Genomic DNA, 24355 nt, shown 5'->3' with positions numbered 1-24355 from the left:
ATAAGATTGATTACCTGAAGTCAATACTCTTTTTTTTTTTTTTTTCCCCTTGGATTTTGAAGAGAGTGAGTGGTGAAAGACGACAACCATATTCTTCCAGATGTGTGGAAGTCTGTAGCAAGCTCTCGCTACTTTTATATCCCATTTGGACAAAAACCTATTAAGTTTAAAGTAGGGGACATTAATTTCTGGTTCATTTCTTGCAGTCAGTGCAAATGGAGGTCTTTGTAACTAGTTCTTTGTTTGGTTTTGGCTCATGCCCAGTGCTACATTAGTTTTCTTTATCCCTTTTCTGAGGAAATGGGAAGCACCATCCTCGTCTGAGCGTGAATTGCAGTAATCTAAGGGTAGCTTTCTGCAGAAATGGATTAAAAGTAATAGCCTCAAGGCTGAGATTAATTGTATTATCTAGAAACTGTTAAATTAATGCAGGTTTCTACAAAGGTCTGTGCTTGTTGCTTCCATTTTCTGTTTGATTCCTGTTTCAGCTAGGAACCTTTCAAGCAAAATCCAGGTGCAGTGTAGAAATACTTGAGTTGTTATTTTGAAGATTTCATGTAATTTCAATTTTATATTTTGATGTCTGAGGAAACATCCAGTGTGTTCGAGCATTAAAATACTTTTTTTTTTCTCCTTGTTTCTGTTGATAGTGACATCAGAAAAAACCCACTGTACAATGTTGCATATTTTCCTTTAGGGGTTATTTTTTGCAAATGTACCTCGAAGGAGACATTCCTGAATGTCTGTTTTTCTTTTGGTGTTTTTAGGGCAGGTGACATTACTGAGCTGAAAATTCTGGAGATCCCAGGGCCAGGGGACAGCAGACAATGTGGGGATCTGCAGCAGACAGAAATGGGCATCCCTGGTGTTGGATGCCAAGTGGGTCCCAGTCAGAATGGCACTGGGAAAGTGTTAAAGAAGCCCGTCTCCAGCAGTGCCCCGCAGAATATCCCAAGGAGAACAGACATGAAGAATCAGGATATTATCATCTCTCCACAGCAGCAGTGCTCCAAGAGCTACATGGATCGACACATGGAAACACTGACTCAGTCCAAAGGCTTCCGTCGTAGACACAATTCCTGTGAGTAGATGCGTTATCCTGCAACTTTCCTTTCTGCCTGCCTGGGTTACCCGCTGCAACATCTTCCCTTCTTCAGCAAGAACACTTCAAACGGTGCTGGAAACTTTTGTTTGTTTGCTTTTATACTTGTATTGCCACCTGAAGTTGTGGAGAAGAGGAAGTTAAATAGTGAGGAGAGACTTCACAAGCTGTGCCTCAGAGTATTATAAGTATAGCTCTTCCAAATGTCTGGCACTTCCCTTTAAATGGTGATGCAGTCTCACCCATAACCTTGAGTATGCAAAGACCAACATACTGGTGTTTTCTTTACTGCAGCATTTCTGAAAGAAGTGTGATTGACGCCTATATTCATAAAATGCAAATACTTCTTTAACAATTTATTTGTTAAAGTGAATATTCAAGTTTCATTTGAGGAAATATTCCCTGTTCCACCCTGTGTATTATTCTGCTTCACCAGCATCAAATGTTAGAAAATGTACAGCCGAATAATGCTAGTTACAGTGATTTCCTCCTTCCTACTATCTTTTCTATTTGAAAATTACCCAATTACCAGCCTCCATTTTTCCTCTAAAAGGAACTGGAAACAAATTGCAATATTGTGAAGCTTTTCTATTTAAAGCCTGTATAACCGTAACCTATTACAACATCACCCCACAAGTAATTACAAATGTTATGTGCTGTGTTGTTAAAAATACAAATTAACTGGCTCTAATGAGGGTGATGTAAAGATACAATCAGCGCATCTCAAAGTCAAGCATCCGTTATTTTTATTTCTGTTCATAAAATCTTCAGCCAGCTCTCATGCTGTGCCAAAATTGGGTATGTTCGTTTTTTTTTCTCAAAGCCCCCTGGGTTGTGCTCCTTTCCAGATCTTCATCATGCAATTACCGAAATGTCAGTATATATGCAGCATATTTCCATGACTTAATTGTTGAAACATCGGTATGTATCCCGCGTGTTTCTGTGACTTCATTTTTTCCCCTTGCTTTTGTGTTTAGAAAAGCAACAAAACCAAGGTGGACAAGGCCAGTTAAACAGGGAGATCGAAGGCTGTATTTTTGTGGAGAGATTCCTGGACCTCCAGAAGTCTTCCTCCCCCACCAACAGCTGTATTATTTTCTGAAAGGGTTGTAACTCTTTTCATTTTCACTTTATTTAATGATTGCCAAATGGCGTCCACGGGAGAAGGAAGGCCAGAACGATGTGGAGGAGGAGGCGCACGCTCCTTGGTGACCTAACCATCTTCAAGCCTGTCTGGTTTTGAGTGTTTTACCTCTACCTAGGCCTAAACACTGTGTGGTGCTTGCTGTAGGAAGAGAACTGTGGTTCCTTTAAGGTTATTTTTATTTTTTTTAAAATTCCCTACCCCTTTGTAAATTCCAGTTGTTTGAGTATGTTACTTTAGTTGGTTTTAGAAAAACTTTTCCAAACTTCAAGGTCAGCTACCTAAATGTCTAAAATAACTTCTGCTTTGCTTTATTCTGGCTGGCTGGAGCGTGTAGGAGGATTACCGGACTTAATACTGTTTTGCCAGTGTCTGGTAGGTCTGGGGTGAGCAGCAAGTACTTCAAACCACAAACAGCTTGTGTTGGTTTTACATAAGCACAACGGCAGGTCAGATTTTCTTTTACAGACTTTGAAACAAGTTGAGCAAGCTGCTAGATGTAGATTATTGTTAGTTTGGATTAACTTTAGAATAAATGAGGTAGAGAAGTGAACTCTTACACACATTTTAGAGGGTATTTGGAGAGCAGGGAAAATGACACGTGAATTTGGGGAGGGGGACAGAAGAGGTCCTGGGCCTATGGAGATGGTGGGTATGAGTGTCTGGGGGAGAACGGGCTGAGATGTCATCTAGAACTGCAGTCATACAGAGTTTAGTACAGCTGAAAGTTGACCTCTTGATGCCCTTTAGCGTGCTAAGTCAGGGACAAAGTTCCCCTTTTGGAGTACTTGTGTGACAGGAATCAATAAACAACAAATGCCAACGCAGGTTTCACAACAATGGCTTCTGTGCCGTGCTGGCACCAGGCTCGTTCATGCCAGGGCTGGCAGCAAAAGCTCCCACAGGGATCTCACAGGAAGGCGGCCAGCTCTCTAGAGACTTTACGTTTGCTTGTGTGCTAGACATGAAAGGTTTTTTTCCTCAGAAACAAAAAAAGCCTGGGAAGTATTGTTTATCTTTTGAGGGAGGCGCTTTTCTGTGCAGCGTCAGGCTGCCAACTTGACGTGGAGCCATGTGCTGTTCTCCTTAATAAGCTTCACGCATACACACGCAGGGCAGAGCCTCTGGAAGTTGCCATCCAGAAGGAGCTGGACTAGAAGGTCTGGCTTTCTGTAGCCACCTGGATCAGGCCATGGAAGCAAGCGTAGCTGTGAACAGCGGCTTTCAGGCAATGGCTTGGTCTGGTGTGTTACACTAGTGCCCTGGAAGGCAGTGGACGCTTCTCCTGTTGGTTTTATCTCAGATTCTTCTGCCTGCGTTTTCCTTCCCCTTGCCCTCTTTTTAGGCTCTTCTCTTTTCCCTGAACGGAATCAGCTGCCGGTCTTCTTGCCTGTCTAGATGGCGATGCTTTAAGAGGAGCACTGCGTCACTTTGCTCAGAGCTCGTTGGAGGCCTCTGCCGTGTTCTGTGCAACTTCTGTGACAAGGTTGTAACGCGGTCTGTGAAAAGACAGCCAGTTGTGTGGGTCAGCAGTATTTCAGAGTTGGCATCCAGCGGTATGGATTAGAGAGCTGCCCACCACAATGCCGGCACGTCTCGTTTTGATGAGGTACGGTCTTGGCTCCCATTCATTGTGTCTGCAGGGGAGCCTGGGGAGCTTTCCAGCCATTGTTCTCACAGCTTTTCTAGTGCAGCTTTTTATTCCGTCAGCATTTACACACTGCTCACATCAGCTGCTTCTGTCCCCTGGATCCACTGCGTGGTGGTGCATCTATCCCCACGTTTTGCTTTTCAGGTCAGCCGAGGGTTACGTGGAGTTGTTTGCAGAAGTACCTGGCAATGAGCATAAAAACTCTTGTTGGGTAACAGGATGGGACTGGGTTGCCATAACACTTGACGTTGACACAAGAAGCAGGCTTGTTTGCCACTGTGTTTGGGTTAGGCTCTAGCTTATTCATCTCAACTCACGGGGTCCCTTGACTATTGCTTCGACCTGGAGTTTAGGAACATTTGGAGGACTCGGCCTGTTGTGTTGGTCTGGGTTTTCATTTCTTGTGTGGCTGACGGCAGCAGCGTTGGATGCGATTCCCTTGTCAGCAGTGGCAGTTGCTAGCTCCGTACCAAGTTATGTACAACTTTGGAGTGGTTTATATGTCAAATTTGGTTTGGGAATCCTTTATCTAGGGCAGAGAGTGAAAGCTGTGCGTTGGTAAGAAGCTCTCCCTTTCTCTCAAAACTATGCATGTAAATGGGTGGTCACAGCTTGCATACTGGAATTCTCCTTGCCAGAAAGTCTTACCCTTTCCTCTTTCCTAAATCGTGTTTTGTCACCAGCAATTCTTGAATTGTGCTCTCTGTCCTTCAATGGCTTCTTGGCAAAAGGTGTATTACACTGTATTTCAGTTCTTACCCGTTTGTTTATAAAAACTCGATGACATCTCCAGCAGCTTGAAAATCACTGTGTCTGAAAATGAATGACCTGCTGTAGTTAATAGTCATTTCAAATTCTCATAAATAGAGACCCTATAAATAGAGTGTATTGTCAAAGTGTGGTAACGCTGACCACTCAAAGCTGTACTGCTAGTTTCATTTGGTCCAGGATATGCAGAATAGGTGTTTCATGCTGGCTGTTGTACTGATACTGCTGTTTTGAAGAGGTAAGTGGCTTTGTGCTGTGGTCAGTGATTTTCCTGATGCAGTGAGGTTACGGTAAGCACAGTAGTCAGGGTAGCTTTGTTGCTGCGAGAGATGTGCTATTAGCTGTTGTAATTTTGTAGGTGCCCTTTAAGATATTTTTTAAACATAGTGCTGTAGCTATAGTGATACAATGGTGTTGGAGAAGAAAGGGAAAAGCTGATATCTTTCATTAGGCCAGGTGATGAAGCTGAGGAAAGATGATTCTTCCAGTCTCTTCAGTGCTTACTAGGCATGCTTGAGCAAAACTATTTTTAAACTGGTATAAGTTGAGCACTCAGACTGTTGCCACATTTAAAACAAACAAAAAGACCAGAAAAACAAATTGCTTGCACTACCACAATTATTATTGTGGGGTTTTTTGTTTGTTTTTTTTTTTTTTTAATGGTGAACAATGACTCTTCAAAACCCTGGAGGTTTGGGGTCTTATCTCCTGCTTTTCAACGTGTGAAATACTGGATTCTGACTTCTTGTGTACTTTTTTGTTGTTGCTGGACCATGGCATATCTGGAGACTGAAGCTGCAGCAGCTTTTTGAGAGAGGGAGTGTTTTAGGGTGTTCAGGTCTATTTTGTTTAGCTCAAGTACTTGAGACATACTCCAGAGAAGGAGCTGCCAAGCATTTCAAAGAACTTCCTTGCTGTGGGGGCTGGGAAAGCTTTCAGGTTAGTCACTGAAACAGTTCTCTAGAAAAAAACAAGTGACATGCTGCCTAAAATATAGGGAAGAAATAAATGGAGGAAAATCATTGCTGAGACAATGCATTCCTAATTGAGAATAAACCTGAGTACATATCCTTAGCAAGTCATCTTTCAGCGTGACGTAAGTCAGACGTGATATTAGGTGAACAAATTTGCCAGAGCTTAAAAAGTCCTTGATAGCAGGCAAGCCTGCCTTTATCTTCTAGGAAAGCATGCTCTGCTCCCGTCTGGTTTTATAGTGTTTTTTATAAAGGCTTCAGGTAGTCGTATGAGTGTTCTGGAGTTAGCAGCAGCATTTTAAGATGTGTAATTGAGCTACTGAATAACTTTGCTGTAGAGAGATGAGTTCTGTTTGTTAACTTGGCTGAAATTGGCCCGTTGGTCTTGACTATGCCGGTTTCCATCCTGATCCTGAAATGAATGAACACTCCTGTGGAAACAATTGACAGGAGGGAGGCCCTTCACTTTCTAGGAGAAGTGCTGCTCCTGCCCATGGAGTGGAGGATTTTGCACTTTGGAAGTGGGGGATTTCAGAGCTCGGGTTTGTTAGGCAGCTTTCGGCTGTTCCGCCAGTCTGACCCGAGGTTACAAATAAGCCTTTCCAGGCAGGGAGAAGGAGGGATTTGTCAAGACCAAGCTAGATTTGTCTGCACTTACAAAGGTGACAAGTAACTTTGTGGGAAGCCATGAAGGTTGTACCTATTGCAGATCTTTTTGTGATGTTTTCTAAGTATCCTTAGATAACTTGAAATTCTCCCTGTCTTCCCACTGATTGACAATGTGTAAAGACAAAAAAAATGCTGCTTTTTAATTTATGGAGGAGGTATATAAAGAGCGCACATCATCGTGGTAACTTGGTGGCAATTTGTTGCTGTGTTATCAAATGGATTTTGCCAATAAACTCATTCGTATAAAGGTGATTATCATTATGAGAAATATTTTAGTAGAGCAAGCAGTTTTGGTGTGATAACTCTGACTCCATCTGTTGGATGCTGTAGGCAATATCTGTAATTGCTGGAATTGGCCTGAAATATTTTCCAGTAATTGCAAATTTAACAATGGGTATAACAAACATCAATATTGTTGTGACCTGAATACTAATGTAAGAAATAAGCAAGTAAAGGGGTATGTTGACCTGGTAATTGCATATGGTTTTGTAACAGTCCTTGATCTCCAACCGTAAACTGGCAATGAAGAGACTTTAATCAGTCTCACTCCAGAGAAATCAGGCTTTCACAATTACCTGTGATTGGAAAGAAGTGTACTTAAACATGCAAGATGATGAATAAGTAGAATAATGAAATAGGAGTAAGGAAATGGACTTCATATCGCTACAGAAATGTGTACCTATTGATAGCAAGTGTGAGGAAAAAGAAATGCTTTATATTCAGAGCTTTAAGTTCTCCCTTAAAGATCATTAACAGGTGGCCAGCCTGTTATGAAAGAAAACACCTAGATTAGTTTCTGAAATTTAGGGAAATTCCAAAGAAGGTCTTGGGCCACATGCCTGCGTGAACATGAGCTCAGAATAGGAGGAAAACTGTCGCAGAGCACGGCTAGCTTATTACCGTATCACTAATGTGACACCATCTTGAATTAAATAAAGTGTGGAGAAGCACTTTGCTACTGTGGTCAAGCTTGTTTTTCTAACCTTGCCAGTGGAAAGTCCCTGAAAGTCTCTCTCCTGATGCCTTGTTCTATTTTTCCGTTAGCTTATCTTAACGTGAGTAATGCCAAAGATGAGGTCCACAGCTTCTTTGGGAAGCGAGTATCCCTTGAGTCGGTGGACTGCAAGCGTGAGCTCCCCTCTCCCAAAAGTTTGCAAAGTGTATGAGCAAACGTGGCTTTTTCCATTGATGACACACTTTCAACTTGCTTTTATTTTTATTTAGGGTCATCCAGTAGCCGTCATCCAAACCAAGTGACTCCAAAGAAGAGCGGCCTGAAAAACGGGCAAATGAAGAGCAAAGATGATGAGTGCTTCGGGGATGACATTGATGAAATCCCAGACACAGATTTTGATTTCGAAGGGAACCTGGCCCTTTTTGACAAGGCAGCTGTGTTTGAAGAGATTGAAACTTATGAGAGGAGGAGTGGCACTCGTTCCCGGGGGACCCCAAATGAGAAACCAGCTCGCTATCGGCACGACGAGAACATCTTGGAATCGGAGCCCATAGTCTACAGAAGGATTGTCGTACCCCAGAACGCTAACAAAGAATTCTGCACGGGTATGCCACGTCCCTTACTGATAAGGATGCAGACTCTGCTGCTTTTCTGGGGCACATGTGGTGGATCGTTTCCCCAAGGGGTGTCTGTCAGCTTAATGTGGTACGAGCAAGGGCATTCATTTACCTAAGATTGGATCTGTGCCTTGTATCAGTGTACAACCTTAATTTGCAATATTTCTGAGATAAAAAAAATGCTCAGATAGGGCAACAAGGTAAGTGTTTTTGCACTAGGGAACAAACTGATGGTTGGATGACAAGAATGGAACCTGAATAAGAGCCATTTGAATCCTTGCTTTGATTTCAGTAGCGTGATGAACCTGCGTGGACTTGACTGCTGGCTCTTGAGAGGGAGAGATGGTCTCAGGATTCTGGTACACGGTAGCACATCGTCATTCGTGCTTTCTTGGTAAAAGGCAGGAGATTTCATGTGCTTCTGATACTCTTCGGGTGATTGTTATATATTTCTGCATGGTTTTGTGGAACTTTAAATGGCGCTGGTGTAAAAAGAAACAGTTCTGGCTCTTCCATCCGTAATTCCAAACATTCATTGTACAAAAGGCTTTTTATGTGGGGTCCCTCCCCACCTTACTATCCACTGCTGCCGTGTGAAAGATCGAGCCCCAGAAATCTGGATGAGCGTAGCATTAACATGCATGTAAAGTGTGTGTTCTGAGAGCTGGCTGTGTCTTTCTCTCCTTTGCTTTACCTTAGTCTTAATTGTAAAAGGAAAGAAAAACTTCCAGGCAGATGCTTGAGTTGAAGCATTCGTCAAGTGTATCATTGGGGGAAACTGGTTCAGCTCCCTGGTGCCAGCTGCTGCCCAGATGTTCTCCTGCAAGTCTGATTTCTGGTCCTTGCTGCCCCTAGGTAGGTGCTTGGATGGAGGTGGAGGCAGTGGGGTGGATCAGTGAGCTGCCTGCCTGCAGGGAGGCCGCGCTCCTGAAATCGGAATGCGGAGAGCAGTTGTTCAGGTCCTAATCCATGGCTCTGGGGAAGGCTAGAACTGTTCTCATTTCATGTCCAGTAGTAGTTTTGTGACCAAGCACCAGAGCTGCTTATGTACGTGAATGGATTTTACTATAAGCAGTCTTTTTATTTCTCTACATACACATGCTATCCAGTATAGCATATGTGCTTTATGCTACATTTAGGTGCAGATTCCCTGTAACTTCAGTTGGGGTGTCCTGCCGTTGGTTTGCATGCTTTCTAACACTTGCAAAATGTAGGAGTGAAGGAACTTCTGCATTCCAGGAATGTTTGTTTTCCACATCAAAATAAAATGAAACTTTAGATCTTTTTGTAGAGAGACACTAAATAGGTGATATCCTGGTGGTCTGGCCACTGAGCAGAAGTGTGATCAGATCCTTGATCTGTCTTTCTGTCCAGAAACCCCATCTGGGGTGTGAAACACTTCAGAGAAGGAAGCTGATTCATTTGTACTGATTTGCTGCTTTTCAGTTTTTAAAAAACATATATATTTTTTTAATGGTTCTGCTATACAACGATATCATAGTTTTCCATTTGTGTCATCCATCTTCCTATTGATCTGTTCTGGCCTCGAATGAGAGGAAAACATACTGAGTCGTATCAGAACTTGTCCAGCTCAGTGTTGTGTTTCCAAGGGTACTTAAGGAAAAGTGAAAGAAAAGAGTAAACATGCAGTGAGACTTTCCTCTGAGTGCTTTGTCTTTCACAATTTTAAGACTTCCTGAAGCAGAAGTGATAGTTTAGTATTAATAGCTTTTGATGGGGCTTTTTTTCTTCTGCTTAATTTAACCTGTTGCTTTTTAAATCTGTGCAAGCTTTCAATATCTCTGCAGTGTCCTGTGGCAAGAAGCTCCACCAATGGCCTGTGTGCTGTGTGAATAAGCACTTCTTCATTTTCGTATGTGATTTACTTTTTTTTTTTTTAAATTTACTACTTGTCAATTCATCTTCCAGCTGGCTTGTCTGAGAGGAGACAGGGCCTCTATGTATGTCTAGTCTGAAACAAAAGCTAACCTACTGTTAGCTGCCAATTTGAGAAGTATGGCTAATATGGTGTTCTAGCAGTACAGGTCCTGGGAGGAAAACTCTGACATGCAATAAACAGCAAGCATCAGTAAGTAAATTCAGGGGATGAAAATGAAATCGTGTTTGCTAAACACCATCGTCCTTTACTATGGAAACTCTTGGCTCCCTGTTTGCAGTGTGCTGAAGGGAGCAGCCCAGTGAAAGCACTGCTGTTTTCTTGTTTTGTTCTTGGCAAGCCTGCACAGGGAGGGTGGTAAATGACTCCCCTCTGTACTTGCAGAGTCTCGCTAGCCTCATTAGCTACTGTTGGGTGATTAGTCTCCCCTATGGAATTCTGGATTTGTTTGAAAGAAAAGCTGTCGTGTCACACAACGGGCAGGGTATTGACAACTACAGTTCCCTGTCGCCTGTGCTGAGCTGGGCACGTTCACAGTCCTGTGAATGATGATAAAAGTGTCCCAGTGCTGTGTCTCTAGATGTTTTTCCCACAGAGGATGACTTCCTTTGTGTCCACTGAGGAAGTTTACTTTTGCTTAGGAAATGCGAATGGCTATCTAGCAAAAGCTCTTGTAAACAGCTGTAACTTGCCTGCTGTTTCTGGCATGCAGTTTAGTGCTTTTTGAGGCGAGTCAGCCCTCCGAGGGACAGAAAGATAATCAGTATGCTTGGAGTAATGATGGACTGTCACTTGAAAAAAAAAAAAAAAAAAAATCCTGATTTCTTTGTTTAGCAACTGGAAGGAGGATGCTAAGCTGTAGGCAGCCTGCCTCTTAGTGGCTCAAAAAGCAGCAGCTGCTGAAACTAAATGAGTGTGCCAGTAGCCCCGAAAGCCATGATTTTGGATATATCTATGCAAGAATTCTCCTTCTTTTGAATTCTCCTGACAGAGGTTTTTTCTGGACTCCTCAGGGAAGCTCTACTTGCAAAAAGCACTTGCTTGTTAGAGAGGAAAAGAAGTACTTTGTAATTTTTTACCCTAGGCCAATCTTGAAGATGATTGTCTTAAGAGCTCTGGTTGATACAGTGATTATTCTGTCTGCTATAATAGCACAAACAAAGTGATGCTGGTGATTGACAGTGAGCTAATATCCAGCTCTTGTCACTGTGGGAGAGGAAGAAGTCTGTGAATCCTTGCATGCTCTTTTATGCCACGTTTCCATGGAGCTAGGAAATAACCAGGATTGTGCAGCGGTAAAACCAGCAAACTGCTGATGCCAGTTCTCCAAAAGACTAATCTGCAGGGCTTCCAGTCTGTGTTTTTATGACTGACTAAAATAAGTTGTTTCATGTAGGATGTAAGCAAAGCTTGATAAACACTTCAATCCACCAGGATGCTTTCCTGAGATCTAATTTTACGGAGCCAGGCTGCCAAATAGGTGGTGAACAGGGAATGAACATGGGGATCTGTTGCTAACAAAAATGAAAACCTGAAGCTAATAGAACTTACCAGGTCTTTGATCATGACTGAGCTGAGTCCGTCCCTGGAACTCCACATATGCACTGCTCCCAAATATATAATTAGCCTTTACTCTTTTGGGCTGGCTGCTATTGATCTGTTTACCAGTATATGATGCTTGAAAGGAGAGGTGCAACTGTTTAACAAAAATCTGCCTCCCTGGAAAGGCTGTATGAGGTGTGAGCTGTCTTTTTTTTTTTTCTACTTCCAGAGCTGTCCAGCTAGAGAATTTAAATGTGTGTTAGCATAGGTCTGTCTCTGTTCCTTCTGTTGGCTGTCAGCACTGGAACGATCTGTGTTTGAACAGCACTGTTGTTTTGGGATCAGGTCTTTTAGCAGTAACTGCAAAGCCAGCGCTCTGCAGGTATGTTGGAGCTCAGAGGAGTTTGCAGTAGGATGGAGTATCTCAGTTCATCATCTGTGATTATACAATACAAATCTCAAGCATACCGGTTTGCCCAAATGGTTCCTTTTTGCAGTTCATCTCTCCTTTCTTCTTCACTTTGTTCAATCACTGCTAGCACATACCTGGGTTGCAGTTCATGATGATTATACTGGATTAAAATCTCCCTCGCCTGGACTGTGGGCATGAAATGGGACTGAAATTCTCATGTGCCACAACACCTCAACTTTCTGTTTTCCCACACGGTGTAGGTGGTGCAGATGCATGCAGCAGGCTTGTACCCAAAGCCTGGCTTTTTGAGCAGTGGTGTCTGCCAGGACAGTGTCTTTATGAGCACACAGATGAGTAAAGAGGAGAGCTGTATGCCACGTAGGTCAGGTATGTATTTCTTTCCCTGGTGTACTAGTAAGGCTTTGTCCAAAGCAGGTCTCTTCTAGTTAATGCTGTTAGTGTAGAAAATGTGCTGTTTCCATCTCTGGTTCATCTGCAAGTAAGTGGGATTTTTCAAACTCAGCTGCTGTAGAAATTGTCAAGTGAAAACAGGACTGTGCTCAAAAAATCGGGCAAAGTGTCAATATTTCTCTCTGCTCCCCCTAATCAGACTTCAAGCCTGTCCTTCAAGAAACTCTTTTTCCCCATGATAAGCAGATAGTGGAAGAAAATACGCACTTAGGAGTAAATCAATGCAGCAGGCAGAGCTTATGTGCCGGGGTCAGGCTACAAAACTAAGGCTGAGTCTGTTCTGTGAGGATGATGTTGACAGTATGGTGCTTTTTTTTGTGTGCCATGTCCTTGACTGACTTTTCTACTCTCTGTAGCTTTTAGCTCTTCAGTCTATGGATGACTGCCTTACAGCGATTGTGTATATTGAATGTGTGAAGTGTTTCTGGGATCTTTGAGTAGAGTGCAAATTAAGTTCATTTTATCCAACCACAGGAGAAAACAAAGTGGTCATGGGGCAAAGTCTCTTTGTCCCTCAGACAGTTTTTTGCTCAGCTGGAGTGAATTGTGCACTAATGCTGGGAGAGGCTGACACTGGAAGGTCAGCCAGAACTCCCGCAGAATTTGTCTTAATTAAAAATAATGATGATTACAAAAAAAAATCTAGCCCTTAAGGTTATGGCGAAAATCATTCACGTTTGTGGGGCAAGTAACTGTTTTGCTGAGTCTGCAGTCAGGTGGCTCCAGCTTTACAACCAGCAAAAGACAGCAAGTAATGTCCCTTCTGCCTCAACTGGAGAAGAGTTATACCCACTCCATGTAACTGCATCTTAGACTATGAGCTGTGTGGCTCTGGAACCTGGAGTTATTTATTGCTAAAGGAAAGAGTTCATGATGCTACGTATGGCTTTCAGGAGATCCGAAGTCTAGTTCCATTTCATCCATTTGTGCAGCTCACCTGTATCTATTTTAGCAGCTAGAGAGCTGCTGAAATAGTCAAGAGATGGGGCTTACACACTGAGCTACTCCAGCAGCAACCCTCTCTTGTTTTTTTTCTCTTTTCCTGCCACTGTAAGCATGGGTGGCGTTTGGACTTCAGACATCAACGTTGCACTGGGCTTGTTTGGGGAAAAACTCTTACTTTGTTAACTTCTGGAGAGTTAGCGCAGTCCTCCTGCTGGCGTAGGGTGTTTTAATCCAACCAGTATGTGTGTAAGATTGCATAGTGAAGCTCGAGGAGAGAACTTGTTCACAGTTGTAGTGCCCAGGACAGTGTGCCTCATAAACGGAGAGTACTTCATGTTTAATCAGGCTTCAGCAATACTCTGCATGTCACAAAACTGTTTAGTCTATATCTGCCTTTTTTTTTTCCAGGCAGCTGTAAAATACATTTATTTAATATTAAAAGGCCTGAGCTAATTTATTTTATTACCTTCATTACCAAACAATAAAGATGCACTGTCCAACCCAAACATAATTAAAGTTGGCAGGCGTTCAGTTTTGTTGCAGTAGTGTTCTTGTTTGTGGGTTTACACGTCGCCTCCTTGATTGCTTTCTGCCAGAGTTTATTTAACTCCATCGGCCTGGTTTTGATAAGCCCGTCTGACTGGTTGGACCTTGCGTGAGTGCGAAGAAGGGAAGTTCTCTTGGCATTTAAGCCTGCTCCTGAGAGGGAGCAATTAGGACAAAGTGTAGCACTGGCATGCTAAATACAAGTTCATCTCATGCCTCTGCTGCCTCCCAGTAACCCCCTTTGCATTAACCCACTGGGCACTGAGTTGATGGTAAATGCGGGTTTACTGAGGCTCGTGGTCTGGGGGAAGGGATTGAGGGAAAGATGTAAATGGCTACAGAGAAGACGTTGGCAACACCCATACCAAATTGGGTAGATACAGAGTATAGATCAACTGTTTCACCCAAAAGCTTGGGGAGCTTGTGCAGAGTTTAAGCAGGGAATTTGTGCTCCCGCAGTTCAGAAGGAGCAGAAGTACAGTTTGGGACCCCCCTGTTTCAGGTTAGCAGAGGATGCGTCCTGTCAAGCTGTTTGAAGAGATCCTGACCTCAGGTCACTCATTCCAAGTCCTCCCTCAAGCTTGAAAAACAAGACCTGATGAAGTAGCAAAAATATGAATGGGAAAGAGGCAGAGCCGAGCCTTGCGTGACTCTGGAGGCTAAGAGGGTGTGTGAACACCGGGCAGGTGCGTGACTGCTGTGATGGGTTTAGGATTATTAGTGGCTTATGACTCCAAATGTTCCGTGGCTGCTATCAGGAGTCTGAAATGACTTTGATAATGTGCATGCTTGCATGTGCTGCATGTAATGAAAGACTATTAGCAGAGGTAGCTTAATTAGCGGTTAACATGCAAGGTCAAGTGTTTGAACATGTTTGGGCCTCTATCTGCAAAGCACTAGCTGGTGAGTGTGGAAATGGAGGCCAGAAGGATTCAGCAGGATCTGCTCCGCAACATTTTACTGTTACGTTGCAGGAATACCTCCGATTTGACTCTGGAAACCTCAAGAGGTACAAAACCTGCCATTTCCGCCATAGCTTGACTTAGTGGTTTGTGACTGGGGCGCCCTGGGGAAATACAGTGGTACAAATAATTCCTCAGAATTAAGATACATGCTGCTTTTCTCATTTGAATATGGCACTTGCTTGTTACAACTGGTTCTTGTTATGTTTTTTTGTCTGCAAAAGAGCCGGAGCCCACAAGTAACTGTTAAGTTTCCTCTCTGAGCGGATGTGTACGCTGTGGCTGTTCCCCTTTGAGCCCGTATCACGGCAGAGCGTTTTCACTGGGCCGTGTCATGTTCCCACGACTCTTTCCCGTTAGTGCAGGTGGTCCGAGCCCCACCGTGCTGGTGCTGCTTGGCGCTGGGCTGTGGTGAGCACCCAGCTGGCTGCTGTTGCCCCAAGTTCAGAGGCGGAGCGGCGGGTGGGAGCGCAGGGGTGCTGGCTGCTGAACACCGCAGAAGCAGAGTGTGCTGATGGAAGGACCGAGTTCACACTTTGGCTTGACATTTGACATTGTGCCTGAGCTGTAGCAGGCATCGGTCTGAGTGTGGACCTTTTTGACCTGCATGCCTGACTTCTGTGCACCTCATCTGCCTGTCCCAGAGTAGGCACAAACAGTAAATTCACAGAGCTCTTGCTCCCCCGGGCTCTACTGGGATTGCTTGTTTAGCTCGGAGCAGTGCTTATGAACGATGTGAACAGAAGGAGCTGAGAGCTTTTCTTGCTGGCAGCTGTGCTCCAGCTCTGTGGCTGTCCCATATGGGGAGGGAATTAAGCTGGGAGACAGTTAAGGACATCCAGGCCTTGCAGGAGGATGTTTCAAGGGAAGGATAGTGTGTGTTGCTGATTCTGCATAAGTGCAAATCCTCAAACACAGAGCGAAGGGGCTTGGATATCAGAATTATTTTGGAGAAAAGTTAGAATAAAGAGGCGGCTTTCTGTGGCTGAAGGTATTCAGGGATATCTGGCTGGCTGTTGCAGCAGTTTCCTCACCTGTCACTTACATTTTGCACTTCTCTCTCCATATACCATAAGTAATTATTTTCAGTTTCCTTGTACTCCACTATTCAACACACCACTGAAAAATTGCTGTGGCTCCCCTCAGAGCAAGCTGCCTTTTGGTGGCAAGGAATCCTCTATATTTAGTTCCAGGAGATTTTACAGATGTTATTGCAGGGTTTGTTTCTGTGAAGTCAGCGCCAGCTTGGCCTGCTTGCAGAAGGAGAGTATAAAGAATCGGCCAGAACAGTTATTCAGGTTTGTGTTTCTCTTACCTGCTGATTCCAGGCAGGCTTTTTGTAGAAGCGAGCGGGGATTGTATTGCTGCCTACTGCAGGCGCTGTTCTCAGCACTTAACAAAACCTCTCTTGTTTGTTTTTTCCCTTGATCCACATGCTGGAGCATTTCCTGGCTTGCAGACCAGGCTGTCAAAAACATCTGAGAAGTATTTTTCTACAGGCTTTATTCTTTCAGCTGCCTCGTTCCCCTGCTGCTCCAGTGTGTCACGATTCAGCTTTTGTGTCTGAAGCCAGTCCTTCTGGCATGGCACGGCTCAGGTGCTGGGGACACCTACCTAGTAAATATGGGATGTCTTGTTTTGCTGTGGTATGTGGGTTAGGGGCTGGAAGTCTGGGGCTGGTCACTACTGATGTCAGGAGGCAGAATGCATCCAGGCTTTTTTGGTGGGAAGTCTGGTTCACAGCTTCTCTTCTGACATTCACCATGATTAGGAACACTTATGTGTGTTTGGGCATGGGTTAAAGCGCTGGTGGCCTGGAGACCATTAAGAAAGAACTTAATATTCAGTCTGTAAGTCAAAAAGGCCTTCCTGGTCCATGTGTTGCTAAAATTGCCATCTGCCTGCTGAATTTTTGTGGAAAGCTATTATTTCAAGCCCAGCAGTTGTGTTTAGTTGTCTCTGCTTCACTCAGAGTAAGCTGACTGATGCGCTAGTTCGGATCCATTTGCTGGTCTCGAAAGGAACCTGGATTACTGGCTTAAGCAGACCCTTGGTAACAGCTAATAAGCCTTTTCACTGTCATTATTTCTAAGTGGTGTTATATAAAACCTTGCCAGTCTGCAGCATTCTGGAAGAGTCTCTGATTACACCCGTTTCTGACTTCCTCCCTCCCCTCTCTTTGAACCCTAGACTCTGGGCTGGTCGTTCCAAGCGTGTCTTACGAGCTTCACAAAAAGCTGCTCTCGGTTGCTGAGAAGCACGGGCTGACTCTGGAGCGGAGGCTGGAGATGACGGGAGTGTGCGCAAGTCAGATGGCCCTGAGCCTCCTGGGGGGACCCAACAGGTAAAGCTGCTCCCTTTCGCGCTGCTGTGGGTTTGTCCCCTCTAAGCAGAGCTCAGCTTGTCTTGTTCCGCTAAGTGGGGTGAGGTAGAAGAGGCTGAGAGGTTGCCTTTGAGGTCAGTGTGATGTGGATGCCTGCTGCTGCTCGTGCTAGTGCCTCGGTGGTCCTGCAGCTGGAGGTGGCTGTCACCTCTCTGCCTTCCTTGCCTCAGAAAGAAACAACTCATCCACTGCCCTGCAGACCTGTGGTGTAGTTCGTGTATTGGCCTCTTTCTGCATAATCATGAGAACAAGTGCGAGGCTCAGGCTGCTGAGGTAGGAGGAAGGCTTACAGTAGGTTTCCATGTTCACGCTGCTTTTTCCCCATCTCTAGTCTCTGTAGGAAAGGGCTGAACATACCATCTTAGATGAATGACTTACTAAGGGCTTTTTTTTGGCTCCTGTGTCCCAGAAGCAGAAGTATCTCTTGAGTCAAAGGCAAACCAGAGCTTTTTCTCTCCACTTATTGGGAATTTTTTCAGGGAACGTGAGCTTTGCACAGGTGTAGCCCAAGGCAGATTAAACCATTGCAGAATATCTAGCGAGCCAGTCCTTTTTGCAAATAAGTAAACCTTTCCCTTGTTTTTACATGTTACAATATAACGATATCGATAAAACCAAAAGTCATCTCATGAAAACAAAGTGCTGCTTAGCTTTTTGCAGTGCTAAATTAGCTTTCAGGCATCTACACCCAAACTGAGAATATCCTGCTCTTTTGGAGGGCCCAATTTGCTAGCAGCTTTGGAGTGCACTTACTGCTCTTTGCATAAATATATGTGATGACTCTTTTGAAGAGGTCTGCTCTGTGACTGCACTTAGCATAGTTGTTGATGTGAGCAGACAATTCACAGAATCACAGAATCATCTCGGTTGGAAAAGCCCTTGAAGCTCCTCCAGTCCAACCATGAACCTCACCCTGACCGTTCCCAACTCCACCAGATCCCTCAGCGCTGGCTCAACCCGACTCTTCAACCCCTCCAGGGATGGGGACTCCCCCCCTGCCCTGGGCAGCCCATTCCAACGCCCAACAGCCCCTTCTGCAAAGAAATCCTTCCTAAGTATAAGGTCTAAACCTTCCCTGGAGCAGCTTGAGGACATTCCTTCTTGTCCTATCACTTGTTACTTGGCTCAAGAGACTCATCCCCCCTCTCTGCACCCTCCTCTCAGGGAGTTGTAGAGGGCCATGAGGTCTCCCCTCAGCCTCCTCCTCTCCAGACTAAACCCCCCCAGTTCCCTCAGCCGCTCCCCATCAGACCTGTGCTCCAGACCCTGCACCAGCTCCGTTGCCCTTCTCTGGACACGCTCGAGTCATTCAATGGCCTTTTTGGAGTGAGGGGCCCAAAACTGAACCCACTCATCGAGGGGCGGCCTCACCAGTGCTGAGTACAGGGGTAAGATCCCTTCCCTGTCCCTGCTGGCCACACTAGTTCTGATACAAAAAATACAAAATTGCATGTGTATTTTCATGTTGTTGATAGCTGCTCTGAATTACTTGCTCTTGAAATGGAAGGTAAGCCTTAAGTCTCCATCTGTTTATTCTCTAGTACTTTACTAGGACCTGATCATTTGATTGAGAGCAGTAAGTGATGACATCCCAGGCAGCACTGACCCTATCAGCTGAAAATCCTACTATAAGCCACCCTCGATGACTTGCAGGCCATTTAAAGAAATCAACTTTATTTTGCAGTTGGTGAGGTTTAGGGAGTAGAAATGACTTTTCTTCTTTTTTTAACTATGGCTCTGCTGATGGGGTAACTCATCCCATATTTTTAAGGTTGTGTAGTTAGCTTTCTTCAAAAATCAGAGCGTCAGAGAAAAAAAGCCTCCTAAAACTGAAATAGCATCAAGCTCAGGCTTGCTACATGAGCAGTGAAAATGGCCTGTGCTTTGGAAGTACGAGTTGGCTTCATGATGAACCACCATAGACTGGGACCTTGTGCTCTCTGCTGTGGGTGCAAAGAAGTCTTGAAGGGAACCTGCAAGCAGAGCAGCGCTCTAGTGTCAGTGCTACAAAAGGATGTGGGTTCCTTCTTCCGAGGCAACGGAAGATTTGCAAAACACCTGTCAATTTGCATTTTACTCTTTTTCTCTTGCAGGAAGAAGGTAAGAGATTCTCGGGTTTATTAACAGTCCCTTCTTGTCTGCGTTTAGGCTGAACCCGAAGAACGTGCACCAGCGGCCCACGGTAGCCCTGCTGTGCGGCCCCCACGTGAAGGGGGCCCAGGGGATCAGCTGCGGACGGCACCTCTCCAACCACGACGTCCACGTCATCCTTTTCTTACCCAACTTTGTCAAGATGCTGGAATCCATCACCAACGAGCTGAACCTTTTCAGCAAGACGCAAGGCCAGCAGGTGTCCAGCGTCAAAGGTGAGGGAGTGGGGAGCAGAGCTGCTCTCCCCGGTGCCTGCCCGGTCCGGTGGCACCATCTAGTGGCACCGGCACAGGCAGGCGGTGGCTGCTGGGAGGCTGGCGGGACAGCAGAGACTCGAGAGGTTCAACAGTGGAGCAGTTGTGCTGGTACAGATGTTTCCTGTATGAGCAAATACGGAAGAGCTGCTGTATGGATCTGAGTCAGACCAGCCATTCTCTTAGGAAAAGGGCCTTTCTTGTTCAGCATATTGAAACTGCAAGTCAATGAGCATCCAACTGCTGCTTCAATCCAAGCAGACAGCTTTGCTGAACTAGTCCTGGCAGCTGTCAAAATTCACATCTCTTAGTATGCCCTAGAATAAACTGCTGCTCCGTCTTCTGTGAGAGAGCTGCCTTCTGTTTGTCGTTTCACCAGCGGTATTTTCAAACCTGGTTCATTTAAACTTCTTGGGAGAAACTAAACCTGGGAATTAGGGCACTGCACAACGTTTCGTGCTTTGGCAGAGTGGGGGGGGGCTGTGCTGACTGAGCTACTTGCCTGTTGCAAAAGATTACAAAACATTTTGCACCAAGGACTTTGTGGTCTGTCAGGTAAGGGGAATGGAGCAGGTGAGTGCAGTGAGGCTGATGGAGCTCAGTGGGACAGGCAGCAGTGCAGCACGCAAACTGCCTTTCCAGAAAAATAGCCTTTCTTCTTAGCTTGTGGAATATAAAATAGTCCTTTTATAATGGAGAGAGTGCACCACTGCTTCCCTGGGTGGCCTGGACTAGTGAGCTAGCTCAGCAATGGCATCTGGGGCTGCTCAAGTCCTGACCACTTCATGAGATTTTGTACCTGAGTCTGTGAACGTTTCCAGAGGGCTGAAGAGCTTTTAAATATTGGTGTTGATGTCTTTTGCAGAAGGACAGTAGTAGCCACAGGTAAGGCCAGACTGAATGCAGTGAGACTGTGGGTGCTGGAGGCAAAAATGAAAAAATGTGCTGGCAGTGCAAGGAGGGAAGGCACTGAGCCTTAGTTCATGGTTTGGGGTTGACCCTCAGCGCTCAACGGTGTTTGTATTTCTTTCAGATCTCCCAGATACCCCTGTTGACCTAGTGATCAACTGCCTAGATTGTCATGAAAATGCCTTTTTGAGAGATCAGCCTTGGTACAAAGCAGTTGTGGACTGGGCCAACCAGAACCGGGCACCCGTCCTCAGCATAGACCCTCCGATAAACGAGATGGAGCAGGGCATCGACGCCAAGTGGTCGCTGGCCTTGGGCCTGCCCCTGCCCCTGGGCGAGAGGGCAGGGCGCGTGTATCTCTGTGACATTGGCATTCCCCAGAAGGTCTTTCAAGAAGTGGGAATAAACTACCACTCGCCCTTCGGCTGCAAATTCGTCATCCCCCTGCATTCCACTTAGAGCCCAGCCAGCCACACGGCTCTGAAGTGAGAGAAGAGAGGAGGAGGAGGTCTGTCAAATAAGCTGTCCAGTGGATCCTGACTAGTAAACTCGTGACGCCTTAAGGATGTGAAGTTCTGGAGAGTTTTCCTTCCAGAAGAAATATTGTGTATTTAAAAAAAAAAAAAAAGGAATAATCATAAAATGAAACAAAAAAAGAAGGAAGCGGATGTTCCTGCAAAGATGTTTTCATTCTCTTGTGCCATTGTATGAAGGAACATGCAGGAAGATGGTGTCTGTCCCCGGCGAAGGTGGCCGCTGCTGCCCAGGCCCAGCCGGGAGGGTGTTTAATGAGGGGGTGTATGTGGTGGTACAGGTGACGGGTGGTGTGGAGATTTGAGATGTGTTTCTGTCCTGCTGGGCTGATGGACCCAGCAAGGGCGTCCTGGTGGGAACAGCACCCCTTGATTGTGTAGAAATACCTTCTGTTGCAGTTGTACCGGAAAGGAGGATTTGGTTTTGTTCTGTTCTTTTTGACTCCCCCTCCCCTGTTTTATGTTCCTGAAGGCAGGGGTAGCTCGCTCTCCCTCCTGGACCCTCCAGCCCCTCAAGGAGAGCGTTCCCTCTTTGGAAAGCTTGTGTCAGGAGCCAGAAGCTCTCAGGTCGCACATGCTCTGGGAACACTGATGTCCTCAGCTAGGCCTTACTTGCTTATATACTCTCTTGGCTTTTTGTTTGTTCACTTAGTGGGTGAAGCCCAGGTCTATGGGAGTGAGGCGTGTTTTGGAAAAAAACTTTTCCAGCATAGTTGTGCGTTTGGTTTTTGTTTTGTTTTTTTTTCTTTTCTGGCACAGTGAGTGGCTGAATCAGGGAAAGCATAGTGAAGCAGGGCAGTGTCACTCTGAGTTTGTTGCGTGCTGTGTGGTGCAGGTGATGTTTGGGTAAGTTCCCCCAATGCTTCCAGTATCCCTCCTACACTCAGTGTGGTTTGGGAAGTAGGTCATGGATCCATTTGTTCCCTTTGGGCTCAAAGCCTGCGTATAGGGTGGGCTCGTGTGCGTGCACCCACGTGCTGGGAACCAGCTTGAGGAAGGACTTGGGTCCTCGGCTCCCGTGGTCCCGTTTGCCTGCAGGAGATGGCGTGGTGAGAGCCGCTGCCCTCCTGGAGCGGTACGGCAGGAGGTTCTCCTCTGAATTACCGTAGGGGATCTGCCCCGGGTTGCTCTGCTAACTGCTCCTGTGCCGCACGCGCTCCCCATTTTCCTGCGTTCATTTTGTTGGCCCGATGGAGCCTTGGTGCAGTGCCTAGAGCAGGGACAAGCTGAGAAGCCATCAGCTGGCTGGCTTTGGGAAGCCATCGTGCTGGCTCTGTGCGTGCTTTCTGAAAGCTCAGTGCCCTGTAGCTGAGCCGGGGAAGCGCTGAGCCTGGAGCAGTGCCCGAGGTGCCGTAAGGGCGAGCTGTTCCCGCGGGGGAACCGGCAGATGCAAGGCACGGGCCCTGCTCTTGCAGAGGCACTCAGCTCCTTGCTTGCTCCCGATGCTGTGAGTGTGGGCAGTGCTTGAAGCTCTGCTGCTCTTCTGGTACCTTGCCTGTCCCCAGAGCTCCTGCAGGTACCTACACCTTGCACAGACCCTGTTCTGGCGTCTGGGAGAGCTTCGGACGGTGCCTTTGCTCCAGGGAAGCTGGATCCCTTCTGAGGCTGAAGCGTAGGGACACGAGGAAATGGGCACCTACTCTCGTAGCTGCTCTGTGGCTGGGCTCTGCTAAGCAGGTAGAGTCCCGCTTAACAAACCTGTTGACCCACTTGTGCTCCGAGGGGTGAGGATTTACAGATCAGGCGCTTGTCCTTCCCTTTCATCTGCTTAGAACAAAGGCCAAGAACAAAGTTGGAGGGAAGAGACTGCCCTGGTTGAAAAGAAGCAGTTGAGTAATTAATATTGCCTGAAAGTGTGGAGTGATGGGGGAAGACCCAGCCTAGGCCAGGAGGCTGGTGAGCGCTGGGCTTGCCCCTGCCCGAGGTCTCTTCCCCTGCCAGGCCGCCTGCCCCTTGCCATATCTACCTCAGCAGGACAAAGGGCTCTGCCCCTCGCGGTGTCTGGACCCCTGGTTCCCCTGAGCTGCTTTCCCCGCTGAGGTTGGACCACTGAACTGCGTCTGCTGGCTCACGCTGAGTGGCCTTAGCGCTCGCACGGAGGGGCTGGATGACTGGTCAGTTCTGTGATGGGGTGTAGCTCCGCCCTCGAGTGGTTCCTCTCCCGTGGAAAGGGCAAAGCTGAAGCACCTGTTCCTCAGGTGAGCTGTGTTTCAGCTAGAACTGTAGTGGTGTTTCACAAGCTGTGGTTCTGACTCGGCTGCACGGGGAAGGGATGGCAGTGGGGCTAGTTATTTCAAATACAAATGCGAGGCTTCCCTCTGCCTTGTTTCTTCAGCTGTTCCAGCTTCATCTAATCTTGAGCCAGGCAGAGGAGCAGTGGCTGGGTTAAAAAGGTGGATGGCTGTCCCTTGGTTGTTGCTGTACAGTGTTAGCTTTAGTCCCCTTATTTTCACTTTCTTTGCTCAAGACTCTCTAAGAGAACTTGGTGTTTCAATCTCTGCTTTCCTTGAACCAGGCTGTAGGCTTTTCTTGCCTCTTCTGGGTTTGGCTATTAAACTGTAGATTGTAGGCACTAAGCAGTAACAGTGTAGAAATACTCAAGGCTTCAGCACAGGGTCCTTTTCTGCCTCTACGCTGCTGTGCCAGTGGCTGGTTACGTGCCCAGAAGGGCACTGAACCCCCTAAAGATGTTTTTTGCTGGGATCAGGTCTGTACTTGCTGCTGCCCAGCCCCAGGAAGCACCGAGGCCCCAGGCATCGCCACCTGTGCAGCACTGAGTTCCCCGTGTTTAAACAACAACAAAAAATGGAGCCATGTTGCCCAACAAGAGGGTACAAACCCTCACGTAAGGAAAGGGATTCCCAGTCCCTGCCCGTGCAGTGTTTAGGGCACAGCAGGCAGCTTTGGGCTGTGTTTGGCACAGTTAAACTTTATGGTGTGCTCACTTTTTCTGGAGATGTAGATTTGAGTATTCGGCTGTACTTTCCCTCAGATACAAAGGGTTACTTGAGGAAGTACTGGCCTCACCCACAAAATGCATCTTTTGTGCAGGTGAGAGCTCTTCTGGAGCACTCAGAGACCCAGAAAGGGTCTGGGTCACTTCTGCCCCTTCCCCCACGTTGCCCGAGTTAATTCAAAGAATGCAACACTTTTTTTAGCTGTGTTTTGAGATTAGATAGTTTCTACCCACAACCTTAACCACCGTCGTAGGAACTGCCCACGAGTGCTGCTCTGGTCACTAACATGTGAAGATCACTGCACTATGTCACTGCTTGATATTCCATTTGTGACCTAATGTTTGTAACGACTAATTCCTGCCGCAACTGGGGGATGCCCTGAAATAAAGTGCAACTATTCATGTGTGCTATTTGCGTGCAGCTATTTATTTGTCTGCTGTCATTCTAGAGCCTGACACCACAGCTGGAACAAGCCTTCCTGCTGCTCTGTGCTGTTCGGAGGAGCAAGGACAG

General features: G+C 46.1%; 1 protein-coding gene across 3 annotated transcripts in view; it reads left to right on the top strand.

The window, feature by feature from the left end:
• EDC3 (enhancer of mRNA decapping 3) overlaps window positions 1-24252 on the top strand; it is a 28135-nt gene extending 3883 nt beyond the window's left edge. For all 3 annotated transcript variants that reach the window (XM_074837336.1, XM_074837335.1, XM_074837337.1), the window contains exons 3-7: window positions 768-1081; window positions 7533-7868; window positions 16846-16999; window positions 19187-19404; window positions 20477-24252. In XM_074837336.1, coding sequence (XP_074693437.1) covers window positions 768-1081; window positions 7533-7868; window positions 16846-16999; window positions 19187-19404; window positions 20477-20811 — 1357 coding nt within the window. In that variant the 3' untranslated portion in view covers window positions 20812-24252. The remainder of the gene's footprint in view (window positions 1-767; window positions 1082-7532; window positions 7869-16845; window positions 17000-19186; window positions 19405-20476) is intronic.
• Window positions 24253-24355: the final 103 nt, after the last annotated feature.

The sequence above is a fragment of the Strix aluco genome, chromosome 12 (genome assembly GCF_031877795.1).
Source record: "Strix aluco isolate bStrAlu1 chromosome 12, bStrAlu1.hap1, whole genome shotgun sequence".
NCBI lineage: Eukaryota > Metazoa > Chordata > Aves > Strigiformes > Strigidae > Strix > Strix aluco.
Note: the sequence above shows the minus strand (reverse complement) of the source record. Positions and strands in the feature narration are given on the sequence as shown.